Here is a 19587-nt window from a genome sequence, read left to right as displayed (position 1 = left end):
ATTTTCATGAAATTGATTGAAAGCAAGGACAAGAACAAGACTGTAACTGGGCATAAATCAAAAGCATTTTCGGTAAAATTTCAGAAAGGGGACTGACAGTAGGTGAGGGAAGCGCTGTACTACATGTACATTACTGTACAGAAGGTTTACTGGCAGTGTGCATCAAAGGTAACACTCACTTAAGAGCCTACATGTATTAGCCTATTATTTGTTTATTGCGTGCAGCATTGCAATGTTGTGACAGATTAAAGTGAAGTAATTTACACATTGTTAATTAGGCTAGTTTAATAAAAGATGATCATACAGGTTTCATGTGAAATCTCAGACATCACAGCGGCAAAGTAACTAGGCTATCATGGGATCAAAATTACAATGCTCTGAGATGTGTGGGAAATGTGTGTATAAAGTAATTAAAATTTAAAAAAATATCCAAGTAAAGCACATTAAAGCAGGAGTAAGCGATCCGGTCGTTTTGGCTAACTTCTTGTCAGCCGATGGAGTTAGCAGTCCCCGCCCTCGTCCCTACGTCACCACATTCATGCGCATCCCTTGGCTGCACACACAGAGAGGACCGCCCCTTTATGCCGTTCTCTCTCCTCATTGGATGAAGGTTGTAGGATACAAGGAAAGTTTTCTCCTCGGCTTACAGCAGAGCAGAGTGACTGACAGACCCGTGTTTCAGACCAAACACTCTAAAGTGATTGTCGTCGGAAGATATAACTATTTAAGACTTATATTAACACAAATATTCCGCTTACTTCTGCTTTAAAGCAGATATCAGTGGAATGTTTTTGTTAGTCCTAAATAGTCCTCTTTTCCGTCAGCAATCACTTACATTAAGTATTTCAGCCTAAACACGAGTCTCTCCGTCACTCTGCTCTGCTGTAACCCGAGGAGAAAATTTTCCTTGTGGGATACAAGTGTTATCCAATGAGGGGAGAGAACGGCATGAAGGGCTGTGTGTGCAGCCAAGGGATGCGCGTGAATGTGGTGACGTAGCACGAGGACCAATTGATGCCTGACAAGGGCGGGGGCTGCTAACTCATGGTGCGTTCAAGGAAACTCGTACTTTGTGTTTTTCCTTCCTGTGAAGTCATACCAGTTCGATCTGGTACGAGTTCACGGGTCGGAAGTTACGAGTGGCCGTTATAGGGAACTTTCACAGACAACAGGACAGTAAAAACACGAGCTACGGGTTACCTGGAACGCTACCAAGTCGTAGTTGTGACTTGAAGCTGTAACGGTTTCAAAAGCCTGCCTTGAACACAGCATTAGCCGAAACGGCCGTGCCGCTGTTATCTGCTTTAACTGTAGCCTACTACCACAATACTTGGAAGACAAACAGATGAGAGTTTTTTTGATTTATTAATGAGTCATACCCAACTCCATATTATGAGGTTTGCAAATATTACCAAGGCCTTATCTGTGAATAGAATAGAATAGAATAGCTTTGTCATAGGCTACGATGATTTGCAGAATAAAATATACAGTGACAAAATCTTTATAAAATTATAAGGAGCCATAAAACATAATAGAAATTCCGTTAGTGCAGGATGAACAATTGTGCAATGTAATGTAATGTACAGGTGTGCAACTCTTTAATATTATTATTTTTTCAGTATTAAAGAGTCTGATGGCTGCTGGCAGGAAAGACTTTCTGCTCCTTACATGTAGGATAGGATACTAGGCCTATAGACTGGTGTGATGATGAGACAGCGAAGGAAACAAGGAAGGAAGCAGACAAGGAGGCAAGGAGGAGGAGGAGGCTCTTTCTCTGAGTATTGGGATGGGACACCGCTTTGTTCAACAGTAGGAGGGGAGGGCAGACGGGCACACACACAGTTGCTTTGCCTGTGCTGGAAGCGTTAAATACAATCTAACGGGGCGGACTATCCCTGTCTTATCCTCCTCGTCCGGCTGTGTTACAACCGTACCTTATTATTACACTTTGTCTTTCGTGGACTCTGAGGATTTCTGTCGAGGGGATGTCAAAGCGAGTGCGAAGCAGAGAGGTCTGCGCTGATTGCAGTGCTCCGGGTAATGATGTCAAACAGGCTAGCAGGAGCGCTAGCCGCCTGGCTAACCACAGCTAGCCTTGACTACAACTTAACGTCCAGTCAGATAAACCTAGTTAACGTTAACAAACGGCCGCGACTAATTAGCCGTTAGTTAGCAACGCGGCTAATTGTGATTTCTTTTTTTTTTATTCTCCTCTTGTGTGGAAACATTTGTTAACATATCGTGTCTGTGTCTTAACCTACCTACCTACCTACCCACTCACACGAACTTGTCTAAATCTGCAACTCTTTGCTTGAAATTGCATTTAACGGTGGTTTGTGTTAAAATATGTTTTACGTTAGTTAGCTTAATTAGCTACCTTGCTAATGTAACCCACGTCTGATAGCATTAGTAACTGTAGTGTTTATTTTACGTGTCTAATCATCGGGAAGGAACTGACCTGGTGGAGTTGTCTGTGGCTGTCAGTTAGCAAGTATCTATGTAGCCTGAATGGACTATAATTAATCAATTATCACAAATGCTTTAGCTTAAAGTGGTATGTAACGTTATTATTTACTTAGGTTGGACTAACCAGCTCATTTTGCATCCTGTTGTAGAGCCACGCTGGGCCTCTGTGAACAGGGGTGTGTTGATCTGCGATGAGTGCTGCAGCATCCATAGAGGACTGGGGCGACACAGCTCTCAAGTCCGACATCTGACTCATTCTCCGTGGCCCCCCTCCCAGTTACAGGTGATGAGACACAAGCTAAGCACATACAAATGTGTAATGGATTAGAATGTATTCAAAATAAGAGTTACATGTAGTATAGTGGGTACACAATCAAACACATCTTTAAGTGGTTGGGAAAAGATTCAGTTCAAGTAATGTGTCTTTGTGGTTTTTAATATTTTAGATGGTCCAGACACTGTATGGCAATGGAGCTAACTCCATATGGGAGCACAGCCTTCTGGACCCTTCTTCCTCAGTGAGTGGGAAGCGCAAAGCGAACCCCCAGGACAGAGTTCAGTAAGTACTTCAAGGATTTTGATGCGTCAGAGCCGATTGTGGTATGCCTGTTTGCCCTTTTGATATTAACATCTATTGGCAAAATTGATTTTCAGAGTTAAGTTCAGGGAACATGCATAATTGGTCTGCTGTAGCATGAACATGACTCATGGCCAATGGGTCTCAAGGAAGTTTTCAGCACTTCAGTGAGTTGGTTAACATGCTAACCATGAAAGCATAATATACTAAATGCTAAGAAAAGCAACTGTCGATATCCTAATCATGCTACGCATATGGGATCAATTTGACATTTCCTTGATTAACCCACTCATTCTGCAAGCAGTAATTTGAAAGGGTTTATGTAGGCTTTCCCTTTATTGTGAAAGCTTTTCCACCAGCAGTATCTACTGTCGCTCAGAAGGCATGACAAAAAAACAAAATCCCTGAGGGAGAGAGATGTGATGTAGTCATCCACTGCCAGGTATAAACACTGTGTCGGTCTGGTGTCTGGCTGGTGGGGTAAAGATAAATAGTCAGCCACACATAAACACAACCGTGCTTAGACCAACCCTTATACACAGAGCAAATGCATTCAGTCAAGAGACAACAGACATTTGCAGACAGAGTGTACGCATTGCACCAAATGGGAGGCAGCTGTCCTTGATCGCAAATACAACTTTCAAGATGAAGCTTATCTCATTGGTTACAGGAACTTTTTCAGGGGACTTCATGCCCTTTGAGGCACTAAACAACCAGGACTAAACTTAGTTCCTCTAGGAAAGTTCCAGGTGTTTAACAAAGGTTCCCCCTCGAGGGATATTTATAATTTATGATGGAGCATGAGCTGTTTGGACAGAGTTCTGTGATTGATTAAACATTGACCCTGCAGCTGCTTCAACTCATGTACCGCTTGATTCACACAACACAAGGAAGTATTGACTTCAGGACGTTATCTGGACTTATCTCATTGTTTATTAACGTGAAAAACAATGTTAGTCTTTGTTGTGAAATCGACTTTCCGTTAGTTACGTTTAGTTTAGTAAACTGTATTGTACTCTCTCATTACAGAGATATAGTTGGTCTTATGATGGAGAAGAGGGATGTGAATTTGCAACTCTAACTTCAAGGGAGGGTTAGACCCACAGAAATAAAAGCTATCCACCTGTTATTTGTTTGTGCTGGCTGAAGTGACAGCAAAGAATACCGTTCTGTTGCATGTTGGAGGTTATAATGGAAGAATGTCTTTGCTGCAGTTCAAACACTGCACTTTCATATTTGCAGAGGTGTGATTTCAATATCAGAAATCGTGACGTCCCCAGTTGAGAAATGTTCTGCATGCTGTTTGTCTTTAATAGCCATATACATTTGAAAATGTCAATGACGGTCCAGATTTTTAGTACACTGAGTTTTAGATACACATGTCTTTTGTTGTTTTCAGCCCCAACAAGACAGAGTTCATCAAAGCCAAATATCAAATGTTGGCATATGTTCATCGGATGCCTTGTCGGGAGGATGATAGTGTAACCGCAAAAGACCTCAGCAAGGTGAGAAAATGACTCAGTTGTTTCTACACTTTGTATTCACCAACCTTTATTAGGTGTACACACAACTAACCCAGCGTTGTCCCATGCTATTAAGCCGCTTAGAGACAGTAAAATCAATGGTGATGCTTTTAATTTTGGTAGCCTAGCACTTCCCATTTAGTTCAGAAATGGCATGGTCTATTTCGCATTCAGTGCTGCTGTGACATTCTGCCACACACATTTTCTTAAATTAGTCATGCTCATGCTGTGACTATCAAATAGAATAGCCTGTGTGACCTCAACTCTCAGCTGCCTCTAGTTCACTCTCTTCTAAGATTTATGAAATGAATTCTGGATCATTCATCCCAAATAATTTGATAGCAAGTTGGATTACATGCATATGGATATTATGCATTTCAGTAACCATCTATGGGTCACTAATACCAAAATCTATGGGGTTTATTAAGAAAAGAGTTAGAGAAAGTATAAAGGATATAGAGGTGCCTATAAAGCTGCACTAATATTAACCTTTTATCATACAGTTTTATATAGTTCCTTCAGGATAATGCATCATGTCATATGTATTTATTTATGCAGTGAAGCCAGAACTCAGCCAGAACTTTATTAAAACAAACTACTTGTTACAATATCATTTCAGCAACTGCACTCCAGTGTTCGGACTGGAAACCTGGAGACCTGCCTCAGACTCTTATCCTTGGGGGCACAGGCCAATTTCTTCCATCCAGTAAGTCTAGCGGAATAAGCAGCAAAATAAATTGTACAAGTCAACATACGACTAATGCTTCATCCTAATGTTGTTTTGAAACCACAGGAGAAGGGAAACACCCCACTACACATAGCAGCAAAAGCAGGGCAGATGTTACAAGCAGAGCTGTTGGCAGTTTATGGTGCTGATCCTGGGGCCCTGGACTCCAGTGGAAAGACCCCTATTGATTATGCAAGGTAAAACCATCACTTGATTTTATTTAACACTTGCTCATCTGTTTATTTGTCCTATTAAATACCGTTTTTATAGTTTTGAGCACCAAAACTATACAGTATAGTGTTGTGAAAAACATAATTTTAGAGATGCCACCATGTCAGACTTGTAAGACATTTAGGTGTATGATATTTTTATTGGCCACATGAGTTGTGTGGTCTAATTTCACAGTGTTGCCTACATAGAAAACATGTTATAGCTACTGATGTTGTGGTTTTCATAACTACTCGGTAGCAAAGCTTCATGCAGCCCAGCTCGCTGGTGGCTGTGCTACAGGAAATGATACACATCCTTTGGAGATTTAAAATACACAGAAAAAGATGCGAGTATAATACGTGGGCTATTTATATACTGATGTGTTAATGAGGAAATGTTGGACATTGTCACTAACAGGAAATGTGCTGGACAGTGACCAAACACTGGTACACATGGCCTAGTTAGAGACCGTGGAAACAGTCACAAGCTGAAATGGCTAAAATATTTTGCATGCCTTGGACTACAATGAACACTAGACACAGACCCCAATGGCATTATGTCACAGTTTAACTAATTCAATAACAGTATGACTAACTGAGACAGGATGGGAGTGGATTCCAAAGCACGTACCGTAGCCAACGCAGCTTGAGTAGTTTAGCAGAAGTTGATCTGAAGATAAAACCACAGATATTAAATAAAGATAGTAGCAGCTCTTCCATGTCATGTTACTTGTTGAACAATTTTCAACACAAATAAAACCTGCTTGCTAGCTAAAGCATTGTTGTACTTAAGAGGAATTCCTCAAAGAAAACATACTTGGTTTTTTTTATATCAGCATGGCTGGTCTTGCTCTGTCAATGAAATACTCAATACATTACTTTGAGCCACCAAACCAACATCATACTCTTAAAGAGGAACAATATTTTCTGTGAACTTAATTCTCAGAAGTTTATGATGTAGAATATTTTAAAGACCTCCTACCTGAGGTATTGTGTAGCCTCAGTGCAGATCTGCATGTCTGTAGTATAACCTTTTTATTTGTAACCTGTGCAGACAAGCTGGGCACCAGGAGCTGGCAGAGAGGCTAGTGGAGATCCAGTATGAACTCACTGACCGGTTAACATTTTACCTTTGTGGAAGAAGACCAGGTACGTGTAGTATGGACCTCAAGTGCTGCTGCTGTATGCTTATTTTTCCTTTTTTTTTCTATGTTAATCACTTGCTGTCATGTCCTTGTTGTGTTGTAGATCACAGGAATGGGCAACACTTCATCATCCCACAGATGGCAGACAGGTAATAGCTGTTGTCAGTAGTAGTTACAGAAGTTGAAATTGTTAAATGCACAGAAAATAATATCAAGTTATAGTATCAGCTCCAATAGGCACCAGGCTACTGTTAATGCTATGATATATATTCACATAATTGCAATCCTATTTTTTCTATGCTGCATTGGATGGATAAGAAATAAGTAAGTACGTTTGTTACTTTTGCTGTTGTTTCTCAATAGTTTGTCACCAGAAAAATAATTGTTCCTTTTTTTTGTTTTGTTTTGTCTCACAGCAGTCTGGATTTGTCAGAGTTTGCAAAAGCTGCAAAGAAGAAGCTGCAGTCGGTGAGACATTCCTACTTGTGATTTGTTGGACTTTGAGAATGTATTGTTCTTTTTCACCTGCTGTTCAGTTATTCAGGAAGTAAACAGAAATTCTGCTTTGTTGTGCTCTAGCTAAGTAACCATCAGTTTGAAGAACTTGCCATGGATGTTTATGATGAAGTTGACAGAAGAGAAACAGATGCTGGTAAATTCAAGAATTTACAAAAAAATGTAAATACCGTAGTATATAATGACGTGATATATAATGTATGTTATGTATAATTTCTACCTCGTTGTGTTTTTGCAGTGTGGTTGGCCACTCAGAACCACAGCACACTTGTAACTGACACCACAGTTGTACCTTTCCTGCCTGTCAATCCAGAGTACTCATCTACCAGAAACCAGGCAAGGGATTGCATCAGTGTTGCCTCCTGTTTAAATTTCAGATTTGTTGTGTGAAGACTGAGTTTAACAGCTCTTTCACTTGTTTCCCTCCTTTTGTGTTCTGTTTCCTCAGGGTCGTCAAAAGTTAGCCAGGTTTAGTGCTCATGAATTTGCTACCCTTGTGATCGATATTCTAACTGATGCGAAACGACGGCAGTGGGGTAATTCCTGTGACAGTCCCAAAGGTAAGGCTGATCTTTTCACATATGTTATTTTAACAGCTAATGAACCTTTATTTTGGGTTTTGTTAGTCTTTGTATTGCAGTAAGTGCACTTCTCAGTGGGGGGATGGAAAATGAACTGAGAATATTCAGTGAAGAAAATATAAATTGGTTGGTGCAAATGAGATGCAGAAAAGTCAGTATTGAATTTCTTATTCAAATGTGGCCCTTGTGGGCCAGCTTTATAGGCCACAATTAGAGTGTAGACCATGTGTACCAAGGCTGCCAAACACTGATTGTGAATTCAGGCTTTAATAATGAAAACTTGTGCATTCTGTAACTCACAAACCACATCACAGCCTTTTTTATTCATAGGGCATGCTCAAAGAAGACAAACATTGTTTTGGTTGATAATGAGGAGCCAGTCCTAATTTTTGGACTCAGTGTAGGGAAAATAATGTCTGTCTCTTAGCTGTGTAGCTAGTAGGGTTTGTTTGATCTCTAGTCTTGTGATGTGGTGGTCGTTCCGCAGAAAGCGTGGAGCTGATCCTTCAGGGAATCGACAGCCGCCATAACAGTGAGAGCCAGGACAACGATCAGCCAGATTACGACAGCGTGGCATCAGACGAAGATCCAGTCCAAGAGGCGACTTGTGGGGACAGCTGCAATGATGGAAGGACCAAGGTTAATGTTTGTCAGACTCCTCTGCCAGTAAGAGATAAAGAAACAAATACGACATTGTGCTTTGCTTTTTAAACTGATCACATTCCTTCCTGTCCCGCGTAACATGTTCTCCTGCAGAGCTCAGAGTCATCTGACCTCTCTGATGGACCAATCACAGTGCAGGAATATATGGAGGTGAAGAGCGCACTTACTGCATCAGAGGCCAAAATACAGCAGCTTCTCAAAGTCAACTGTCACCTTAGTGAAGAGCTGCGGTTGATGCAGGGCAAGGTTAGTGAAGTCACCTGTAATTGAGAAACAAAGTAGATTTTGTGCTGCAGATTGTTCAGACTTGTTTATTTCCAGCATTACTTTTTTTATTAGTACACATTAATATTTTAAGATGCATACTGAGAAGGCTTACACAGGATTTACATCCTCTCTGAGCCTTGTTGTCCTGGTTATTATTCACTTCCAGTTGTATTTCCATCACAAACAATATGCGCTGACATTGTTACAAAGGTGAGTTATTGATAGCACTGCCGCATCCTGTTCTCCCATGAGTGCTATTTACTAGAGGAGTGAAGTGCATTTAAGTGCAACTCTTACACAGTCAGCCTTTAAATAAGTAAGTAATATTGAATATCAGACATGTAGTAATTTGATTTCACCCAAGGACACAAGTAATTCATGATAAGGACATGGCTCTATTAAAAATTATACTATGCATGAATCACAGTGTGTTTGAATGTGTAGCTGCAGGGAAGACTGGAGTTTGACATATAAATGAATGAAAATACCACAGGGATTCTGCTTCACTGGTGTAACAGAGAAAATGGCTGCTATGTTTCCGGATGGGTGAAATTCCTGTGGTGATAATTAACAACCACCACAGGAATCTTTGATGCTATTCAGTTAGACCGCACAGCAGATATAATGGAAATAATGTTATAGTTCTTTGTGATCTAAAACAGAGGATTCAAAGAGGACATACAGGGGACATACTGATTCATAATCTTAAATCTACAGAAACATCAAACAGCCACAAGTCACACAGCACCTAAATGTGATTAAGAGTGTTGCAGTGTGGGTGAATCACTGGATTTATCTCCACTCAGTGTTCACCGTAACAGAAATGTCATTGAATTTGGTCCACAACACCTCCAGAAGGCATTTAGTAAAGTAGGCTACTGGCAAACCAGAACAACCCACAGTCATGTTATGTATATCTTTATTCCAGGCATATGGTGTCACTCAGTTCCTTATTTCTGAGAATTTCCATAAAGTACAGTGTTATAAATTTAGATATTCACACATCATTGCAGTTTTATTTGCTGAGGTTTGAGGAAACCCCAAAGTCTTAAAATGTCTGCCACCACCCCAACACAGTGGTGAGAATATTCTAGTTAATCAGCAAAACACACAAACCTTGGTGTGGGCATTTTGTACTGTTATTGTTGTTATTGTTATTGTTATTATTATTGTGATTATTATTATTCACTCCTTTCATAGAAAATACTTCCCTATGTGGAATGCCATGAAATCTAGTTATTTTGTTGAGCAAAACCAACTTACCTTGAATGTCTTGCCTCTGATAGACACTAATGCAATTAATGAGGTTGTCAGGGTGTCATCCTGAGGAGCTGGCATGTTTGGCAGAGGTTTTTGCATTTAAAAAAAGGAGGTTTGTCACCTACGCAACCATTTTTGAAGATTTAATTTGGTTTCCTTCGATTCCTCAAAGTGTCACAGCCTGGTTTCTTTCTCTCTACTCTTGGCTGAGAGACGGTGTTAACACAATGTGCTGCCTCCTCCTGCTGGTTTATTTTCTCCTCGACCATGCTGCTTTTTAATTTTTTTTCTTTTTTTACACAAGTTAGCTTTCTCCATTCTACTCCCTTATCTTCTTCACCCCTATTGCAGTTCCCAAAACCTCAATTAGTGACACAGTAGAACCCTAATACGTCTCCTAATATATAAGCTAATAATCCTGTAAAATCTCCTTTTCAAATATTCATGTCTTTTGAGACAAAGGACCAAACTGTAGCCAACACTGCTCTTGCTTGGTACCATGTAGTTAAGTACTTTATCTGTTATCCCAAAAGTTAATTTGTTGAATTTTTTATTCTAATTTACATAATAATGTTGACAAGAAGCTTAGAAGGTTGTTTCCCATGAAAGAGTGCTGTTCGTGTAAATAAGGGCAACTACTTCTGCAGCAGTTTGTCAGGGTCGTACTTCAGGTGTTGTTGGCAACACACAGTGTCAGCACTTTGTTTGTCAGAGAAACAATCCTTTTTGTTGTGAGAAAAACTTTGAAGGCAAACCAAAAACAAAACGGAGATGAAGATGAACTCTCCACGGAGGAATTGCTTTTCTCCTGCAGACTTAGCTGGATTTCTGCTCTATTATTGATGTCTGGCCGGGCTTGTAAGGAGATCAACCCGCAGCTAGAGTCGAATTGAAAGTTATTTTGTTCTCCACAGCTGAATTCCCTGCAGACTGAAAACACATCGCTGCGGTGGCAGACCCCCAGCGGACAGCAACACCTGCAGGGGCCCTTAGGTCGACACCCGCCCCGCGGGGGTCGTGCCATGTCCATGTATGAGACGGGTTCCACCGCGAGGCAGTACCCCCACCGAGCTGAGACGGGCCGGCATGAGGATGGAGTCGTTTTACAACCCTTCCCGACTAATGTAAGCACAAGAGCACCAGTGTTCCTGCTGGATTTGTCCTCATGGGAGGACAGGACAATGATGCCTGGCTTGGGGGGGCTGGCGTTGGTTTTTTCATTCATTCATTCAGTCAATCGTTTATTGCATCTCAATGGAGTATGCTCAACTTGGTTTGACCCCTTTTCTAGATTGGTAGGGGTCCTTTGGGGACGGCTGCTTCCTCCCTCCCTACCTTCCCCTCTTCCCTGTCCTGGTCGTGGGATGAGAGATCTCGAAGGGTTAAGTACTGAAGTTTAGTGGCAGCCCCAGGGGACGGTGAAAACTGTCCCCCCCTGCTTGACCCCCACAGTCTTCTCTCTCCTGACCTGTGTCTTCAAACTGCTCTTTATCAGTATCGCCTTTCTGCATGCATGCACCACAGTGCCTCTGCTACCGTTCAGTTACCTGAACACCTCCAGCTTCTTCTGTACAGTGAGCCTCGGCCAGAGCCACTGCTTTCTCTAGGAAACATCAGAAGTGATGATGAAATGCTGCACGAGAGGAAGCTGTTTGAATGATCAGACAGCAAAGTCCAATATAAAAGATAAAATATCCCATAACAGTGTGCCATTGATAAGAGAAGACACGGTTTCCACGTGGATTTCTTTGCATTTACTAATCGCATCCACTGCAGTACCCACTGTTACACCACAATGACCTTGTTGTGTATTTCCTGTCTTTCTCTATTTACCTGCTTTTAAACCAAGTGTCTGATAGTGTGTGGTCATGGCTTTGTTTTCAGAAATGCATGATTCTGACTCATACGTGTGCGCAGGTGCTCCTGTAATAGGTCTGTGCTAATCATCCGCACCATAAACTGTATTTTTGATTGATTGTAATCCACTGATGTGTCTACAGGGCTGTAGTTTAGAAGGACGGAGCACAATGTTGGAGAATGATTGCGACACTACGCCCAACCACTCTGAGGTGGAGGAGACTGGGTAAGACCTTTTAAAGTTAACTTTGCACCCCACTGATCAATATGACAATCACTGAGACTGATTGTTGATTTGAAAGCACAGTTTCTTTCTGTGAAGGTTTGTAAACTTTACTGCTGATTTTGTAAAAACCATCTGATTGGTTCTTCAGATTAATACATTAAAAATATTTTTTATATATCAAGTCCTGGTATATATTGATTTTATTGATGCTGTTAACAGAAGGCAAACAGATAAAGTAAGAATTGCCCAGAAAGAAGCAGTAAATTAAATAAATGTGAAGGTTTTTCTTTTTGGGGCGAGACTCGACTAATATTAGTTTAAACAGATGTTAAAACATGTCATGATTGGTACAATCTGTCTAGACAGCACGAGGACTTTCACCGGTCTGATGTAAGATACCAGTTGCAAAACATCAACATGTGATGAGGAGCTAAGGGCCTGACACATCACTGACCTCCAGTTGTTCTCTTTCCATTTACATGTATATGCTGTATGTAGATTATAGTGGCTATTTTTAAGCAGCTATAAATGTGATAGAACAGTACATAGTTTTAAAACAAGCTGCTGCTGCTGGGTATGATAAGATTTCACTAAATTCTTAGTCATCACACTGCCCCACCTATTTTTTATATTTTTTAAACAAAAATCTGTTTTAATATTCAAGATAACATGTATAACCCACTGTCTTTACAGCTGCAAACACTGATAAAACGTTTTTGCTTTGCTTTTGCAGCAGCCCTCCTCCAGCCTCGGATGCTGGGGAACCAGACGGGGGGGAGGAAGATGCCACACTGCCATGCACAGAGGACGTCATCTGTAAGACAGAGCAGATCACTAAGAACATACAAGAGCTTCTGAGAGCTGCCCAGGAGACCAAACATGAAAGGTAGTTTTATTATTAATATGTAATTGATTAACATGTGGTAATTGTAATTAAACAGCATAAATGTGGTCAACTCCTGAAACATCAAATTCAGCTCTTGTCATTATTTGCTGTGACAGTGTTCACCCTGTCAGCCTATACACTTAATCTGTGCCTGTATTTCTGTCACTTAGTCCAGCCTTTTAGTAAATGGAGTAACTCTGTCCCAGCTGCTTCTAGGTCAGTGGTTTTCAATGGTTATCCTCCAGGCCCAGAGTCCCGCTGTTTTTCATTCATTTTAGCCAGCTAACTGGTAACTGATTTTCACCTGTGTGGCAGAGCCGTCAGTCACGTAAACGATAGAAAACCAGCAGAACGTTGTTTTCAGGGACCCAGATTCACTGTTTTTGAGCCTTGTTGTCAGGCTCCTGTCCCTGTGTCCCAGAAGCTTTGTGTCTGCTGGGGGTTAGTCCTTATGTCTTTCAATGCAGCTGACAGGAAACAAACACCACATGATCATGTTCCCCTGTGACCTGCCAAATCCACAGCGACTCACTGAGGTTTCCTGCATCCATCCATTTGTTAATTTCTTACATTTTCACTGTTTTATCATGATATACAGTGTTAACCATTTCCCTCATCTTACTCTTTTTTTAATGTAAATATTTTGAGATTAACAATGTGTGCAATCTATCTGAAGTGCTTGTGGTTTTTCACAGTCGTTAGTACTATATAAAGCTGTAAACAGTACTTGCAAGATATGACTGGTCTAACACTATACTTTTGTTTAATTCAAGTTTTTTATTTTGAACATCAGGGCCTGTGGGATCTCACCCAGGCTGGTTATCTCAGAGTTCTTCTGCACTTGTACCACTTGGCTGCATATATCTGGTGGTCACATTATCAAATTAATATAATAGATTTGCAGCACAACAGACACTGAAAATGCAGTCTCCCATTTGATGTACGGAAGTTGTGTGAGTGTACACAATGGTAAAAGAGGATCTGACCTCAGGCGGTTCTTTTAATCATATTATTATATGTCGTGCAGGAGTGGTTGATCACCCATTCATCCTTTTGTCTCCAACAGCTTCCTGCCTTGCTCTGAAAAGATCTGCATGGCCGTGACAGAGATGGCCGCCCTGTTTCCCAAGGTAAGATGACTCCCGTCAACAGTGTGCTGCCCCTCCCCCTGCCCGAGTAATTAAAGGATTTGTTGTTTGTTTGAAAACAGCCAACGGGAGTGGCTTGCCTAGATGAGTGGGCCGTGTTCATTGCATTACCTTGTTTTATGTTTAGCAATTATTGGATTACTTTGTTTTATGTTTACTCTCTTCACACACACGCAGACACAGTCCCCATGGGCCCACTGACCACAATGAGAGTTTATTTTATAGGCGTTGTCATGCAAGTCCCTTTTACTGAGTCTCTCATCATCATTATCATCTCTCTACCCCCCCGCAGAGGCCGTCCTCGGAGACCGTGCGAGGGTCTCTGTGTCTGCTCACGTCGAGCGCCAGCCGGCTGCACGGAGAGTGCCAGAAGGCTGCCGATCACAACCCCTGCCCGTCGGACATCCAGCTGGTCACTCAGCAGGTCATCCAGTGCGCCTATGACATTGCCAAAGCTGCCAAGCAACTTGTCACTGTGACAACCAAAGAAAATAACAACTAACCAAAAACCCAAAGACATTCCTACACACGCCCAAAATCCATTTAATCGACGTCGTTGCTAATTTGATCTTAATCATTTAACACCATGTTTTGTTTTCCCATGTTAATCAGTGCGATCATTTACATACATTCCTTGAGATGGGAAAATCTGAAAACAACAAAACAATATGCCATATAAAATTATAGATCATTCAAAAGCTTTATTTATTTGGTTGTTTTGTACCAAGGTAAAATGGAGTAACAAAATGGAAACATCTTAAAATATACAGTGTAGTACACAATTAGTTAGAAATCTTTACCTCACAAGTAGATCAGTTTCATCCACACAATTTCCGAAAGTGCAATGTTGTGTGCGTGTGTAAATATAAAACAATCAGAACAACAAGCAGTTGAGCCTTTCGACATTGTACTTGTCTTCTTAGTACTTTCATCACTCGTGCTCCTTGAGTCTTGTTTCTGGCGTGGCCGAGCTGCCAGAGAGGACCAATAGTCTGCAAGACACCAGGCATCAAGGATCACAGTAGATGAACCTAAACTAATCCAGTGACATTGGTTTATTTTAACTGAAGCCATTTTAAATGTTTTTTTTATTTGTAAGATCCAATGATAGTGTTTAAATCTTGAATCATCGTGATGCCACTTGCTTAGAGTACAAATGTTTGTTTAGTAAGCAAACTGTGATTAGAAAAAGAAAACAGCTTCAGTGCATTGAGCACGCTGCAAGGCCAGCAGTACCCAGAGTGTGCAACCTTTCAGTCCATCCAGTCCCTCCGCGCTGGTGACACATTTTCATAGGCAAGGAGGTCTTAGTAGTTTTTTGGAGTTCTGTTACAGCCATACTTCTAATGCGTGCGTGTGCGTGTGAGTACGTGTGTGTGTGTGTGTGTGTGAGAGCGCGGTTGACAGAGATGGCCTCGACGGTCTGTGTGAAATCCATTTTGAATCAATTTTAATAGCATTATGCAAATATATAAGATGTATGTATCCATGTAATTCTTTATCAAAATAATCCAAATGCTATTCTATTTATAAACTGTATGTCATACCTCTAAGAAAATATCAATGTTTATTTTCATAAGCTTTTTTGTTTAACATGATGCTCCTCACAGGCTAACTTTTGTTCTGAGGTTTGGGACGTCTCAGCTGGCAGTTAGTTCTAGGCAACTTGTGATCTGTTCATTTGACGTGGTGCTGTAACTCCGGTGTATTAGATGCTGCCTCTGGTGAAACGCGTACCGCTAACGGTTTACAATCAACGATAAAGTAAATGTGCCCTCTCAGTTAGAGTCCCCGTCGTAGAACCTGGGTCTAATGTGTCAACTCGTTGTTGTGAGCCAGAGGTTTGAGCCAGGGGTGGACAGAAAACTAGAATACCACACACACAAGTGGAGCACAGATGATTCAGTATTAACCAAGTAATCAGTGTCTCTCTTTTGAAAACTTTGAAGTTACATAGTTACATCTGGTCAATATTAAAAGAGCCAGAGCAGCGTCCTGACTGTAACCTTTTCCATATGAATATGTAGCCCCATCCTTTAAACAGCCCCCTTGAATTCAGTAATGCTTTCCAAAGCAGAGAATGTCCTTTCTTTCTAAAAGCAGCTTATGGAAAGAAAAGAAGTTCAAAGCTTCTTTAGTGCACATTAGTATTTCATTAACGTCTACGGCTAATTCAAAAAGTTTCAAATCGTTTTTTTTTTTTTAGGTTTTTTTAGCTTTACTAAAGATCCACTTACTCGCTTTTTTCATGAGCTTTCACCCACATCCCTGTACATGAGTTTGTAAAGGAGTTCATCTTATTAAATTATTGTTTCTTTTTATCTTTTGTCGCTCAAATTAAAAAATGTTTCGTCTTTTGTTTTTTTTGTAAGGTGGTGCCGACTGTCTTTTGTTTTTTTTAAAAAACACCACTACTTTCATTTTCTTTGTTTCAGTGGTGCAATAATTAATGTTTTAATTTGAATTAGCTCACAAGTTTTAAAGCAAGACAATGTAACTTTTGCAAAACAACAGCTACTGTAGCCACAACTCACACAACGGAGCAAAATGCTACAATGTATAATGTAAAAAGAGACTAGTCATTACATATTGACCATTATAAACCAATATTTATCCAAATATTGGCAACATAAGCTAGTAGTACTACATCAATAGAGGTAGTTTTATCAAAACCACTTAGTGTAATGAATTCAACAAGGTTGATTCTTTTTTTATAGCTTATGAAATAAAGAATATGTTTTTTCTTATTTTAAAAGTTAGATAGTCTTGCTTTAAATCTGATTTCATTTAAAAGCAATTATCCTGACTGGTCCAAGTGCACATTAATTGTAACACATACATAGTTATTTTAAAATAAAGGTAAAAAAAAAAAGTTTTTTTTTGTCTGTGGGCTACTTGAACAATTCAGTACAAGTATTTAGTTACTTCCCACCCCTGGTCTCAGCCCTGACATTTAATTCCTTGTAACTTAAAGCCTGCCACTGCCTCTGTGGTTGAAAACAATCCCTGCCTTAGGTATAATAAAGTATAATTCATACCTCAAACGCGCTCAAGTGTTGTGTTTTTTTGGTCGTGTGTTGTTGCGGGCGAACAGCTTGTTGTTTAACACGCCCATGTTTAATGTCCCACCTGTCGGAGAAGTACGAAAGTGATAGAGACGTCGGCTGCTCCCCACCCATCTGACAAGAAGTGAGTTCCGGGTTCTGTCTCGCTGTTACAACCGCTGCTGCTGCTGCTGCCGCCACCGCTGTCGCTGCTATAACACGGGCTGGACCATGGCTCTTTTACTGGAAAACCAATTCGGAGAGCTTCCTCCGGACAAGTCCGTTGACACTAAGTTATTTCTGGAAGCCGTCTCTCACATTCCCCTGTTCTTCGGTGAGTATTACCTGTGTGTAAAGTCGATAAAAGCCACGTTGAGGTGACTTTAAGAAGCGCTGCTGTCGCGCCGCAGTCGCTGTCACGGTTCATACTTTTGCTGACTTGTTCCTCATGATATGTTGATTCAAAACGACATGTCCCTCCGTCGGATCCCATGATTGGGGCCCTTTTAAGACGGGACGGGGGTTATTTCATACACTGGCCCGCTGGGTCACGGTGGGAGATCTGAACCAGCTGCGGCCGTGAAGCCTATAGAGAAACTCTTTGTTTACTCATTGAACAGAGCACACATTGACCTCATTGTGACTTAACTGAAACTATGCATTCACTGCATACCCCCCCTCCTGTTTGTAAAGGCTGATCTGTATTCATCCTCCCCTCTTTGAGCCTGGGGATGTGTGATGAAGTCATTCATATTTTATTGCTTTGCTCTCAAATTTCTGCTTCTCTTTCAGACTGCTTGGGATCAAAAGTATTTTCAGTGATCAAATCCGACATTAATGGCAATATAACGGTAAGATACAGATCTGTCTTGTCTTGTTTCTGGTGTGTTTTCATACCACAGTTAATGGAGCAGCTTTCTTTCATGCAAACTAAACTCAACATGTGCATTTTTTCAGAAAATTAAAGCAGTGTATGCTCAGGATCCAGCAAAGTATGTCACCCTGCAGGACATCCTGGTGACAGAGCGGGAGGCCCACGGAGCACAGTGGCCCAAAGTTGGGGCAACGTTAGCTCTGATGTGGCTCAAAAGGTGAAGCACTATTGAACTCACTGTTATGTCATACTGTATGTTGAACTCACCTAGTAGCCACTCAACTAAAAGCAGGAAGGCTCATCTTTCCTCCCTCTCCCTCTCTCTCCTGCAGGGGTCTCCGTTTCATCCAGATCCTGCTGCAGAGTTTAGCAGATGGAGACAGAGATGAGAACAACCCCAACCTCATTCGGGTCAATGTCACCAAAGCTTATGAGCAGGCGCTGAAGAAATACCACGGCTGGATTGTCCAGAAGATTTTTAATGTGAGAAAGAAAAAGAAAAAAACCCAGATCCCTTTGAAATAGTAGATTAGATGCAGCATCAGAAAAGATGTTTCCATGCAATGTTTCCATGTTTCTTTCTTTTTTGTGACATTTCTTTTCTTTTTGGTCGTTGCAGGCAGCGTTAATCGCAGCTCCTTATAGATCGAACTTCCTCAAGGCACTGTCAAAGGGAGAGGAAGTGAAAGAGGAGGACTGTCTAGCAAACGTGCGTCAGTTCCTGGTTAATTACACTGCCACTATAGATGCCATCTACGAGATGTTCACGAATCTAAACGCAGAGCTGGACTACACTGTTTGATGTCCCGGGACATAACTGGACTGGATTTGCAGGAGCGCCCTGCAGCACTTTCTTGTCTGTTGGGCATCAGACAAGTCCACCTTTCAAAGGTGTTTTTAATAAGGTTGTTTTACTTTTTGCTTTCAGTGTGGTATTTATTACTTTGATTATGCTTAAGTAAATACTAATATACTGTATGTGTTCCTAAAATTATGCAATTGCCTTAAATCTAAACAATCATTCTAGCAGAGAAAACATTTTTGTTCCCCATACATAATTGAATGTTACTGTTTGAGCTGCTGCTTTATTTATCTCATTTAATGGTGACTTTCACCTGACAGGAATACGAGATTGTAAATGCTGAAAAAAAGTGCTTTTAATGCTTAACATTCAGATGTTGTCTGCCTGCTGAGCCCTGGAGTTACCTCCACTGTTAACCTGGGAGCAGCGGCCCCAGAAGTAATCCGTAAATTTGAACGGTGCATTTCCAGTTGAATAATAAGTGCTCGCATCCACTGAGTGCCTTGGTGTTACTGAATAAATGCATACTCTTTTTAAAGTAAGCTCAGAGTCTATATGTGCCAGCAATTCTGTTAAGAGATTTTTTTTTTTCTCTTTTACCTTATGGTGAGTTTGTGATGTGACGTGTGTGTTTAGCAGGGAAGTGTGGTTGAGATGCGCTTGGTTTGTTTGTATTGTTCTCTGGCCTGTTCTGCCCCTTTTAATGCCTCAAACGAGCGTAAGCATGGCATGATGCTGTGTCATGTGCACGTTTACTTATACCAAGCATATTCCTTCTATGAATATTCACACATTGTTAGTTCCTCAATAATCAAC

The 19587-nt window shown here is 40.9% G+C and overlaps 2 protein-coding genes across 5 annotated transcripts; both read left to right on the top strand.

The window, feature by feature from the left end:
* The first annotated feature begins 1744 nt into the window (after window positions 1-1744).
* Window positions 1745-17095, top strand: LOC146977313 (ARF GTPase-activating protein GIT2-like). Of its 4 annotated transcripts, none has more exons than XM_085793452.1 (20): window positions 1794-2037; window positions 2616-2749; window positions 2913-3025; window positions 4443-4548; window positions 5186-5272; window positions 5360-5490; window positions 6557-6651; window positions 6751-6796; window positions 7067-7115; window positions 7227-7299; window positions 7402-7499; window positions 7612-7723; window positions 8232-8383; window positions 8501-8653; window positions 10849-11058; window positions 11226-11315; window positions 11935-12017; window positions 12751-12903; window positions 13970-14033; window positions 14344-17095. In XM_085793452.1, the coding sequence occupies exons 1-20, from the start codon at window positions 1986-1988 to the stop codon at window positions 14551-14553; spliced, it is 2211 nt and encodes a 736-aa protein (XP_085649578.1). In that variant the 5' UTR covers window positions 1794-1985; the 3' UTR covers window positions 14554-17095. The 4 variants fall into 4 exon arrangements, with proteins under 4 accessions (XP_085649580.1, XP_085649579.1, XP_085649578.1 ...); XM_085793451.1 differs by having other exon boundaries at window positions 7064-7115; XM_085793454.1 differs by lacking the exon at window positions 11226-11315 and having other exon boundaries at window positions 1745-2037.
* Window positions 17096-17182: 87 nt separating this feature from the next.
* LOC146977312 (glycolipid transfer protein-like) lies at window positions 17183-19313 on the top strand. The gene is made up of 5 exons (XM_085793455.1): window positions 17183-17429; window positions 17888-17946; window positions 18053-18186; window positions 18302-18452; window positions 18589-19313. Exons 1-5 carry the CDS (start codon window positions 17327-17329, stop codon window positions 18769-18771), a joined length of 630 nt encoding a protein of 209 aa, XP_085649581.1. The 5' UTR covers window positions 17183-17326; the 3' UTR covers window positions 18772-19313.
* The last annotated feature ends 274 nt before the right edge of the window (window positions 19314-19587 follow it).

This window comes from Trachurus japonicus, chromosome 12 (assembly GCF_045865225.1).
Source record: "Trachurus japonicus isolate A0001 chromosome 12, Traja_1.0".
In the NCBI taxonomy this organism is placed as follows: domain Eukaryota; kingdom Metazoa; phylum Chordata; class Actinopteri; order Carangiformes; family Carangidae; genus Trachurus; species Trachurus japonicus.
Note: the sequence above shows the minus strand (reverse complement) of the source record. Positions and strands in the feature narration are given on the sequence as shown.

Coding starts and splice junctions, on each gene's coding strand:
- LOC146977313 (XM_085793451.1), top strand. CDS start 1,986: ATGTCAAAGCGAGTGCGAAGCAGAGAGGTCTGCGCTGATTGCAGTGCT. Junction 2,750..2,912: donor GGCCCCCCTCCCAGTTACAG/GTGATGAGACAC, acceptor TTAATATTTTAG/ATGGTCCAGACACTGTATGG. Junction 11,316..11,934: donor GGGATGAGAGATCTCGAAGG/GTTAAGTACTGA, acceptor ATGTGTCTACAG/GGCTGTAGTTTAGAAGGACG.
- LOC146977312 (XM_085793455.1), top strand. CDS start 17,327: ATGGCTCTTTTACTGGAAAACCAATTCGGAGAGCTTCCTCCGGACAAG. Junction 17,430..17,887: donor TCACATTCCCCTGTTCTTCG/GTGAGTATTACC, acceptor CTTCTCTTTCAG/ACTGCTTGGGATCAAAAGTA. Junction 17,947..18,052: donor ACATTAATGGCAATATAACG/GTAAGATACAGA, acceptor GCATTTTTTCAG/AAAATTAAAGCAGTGTATGC.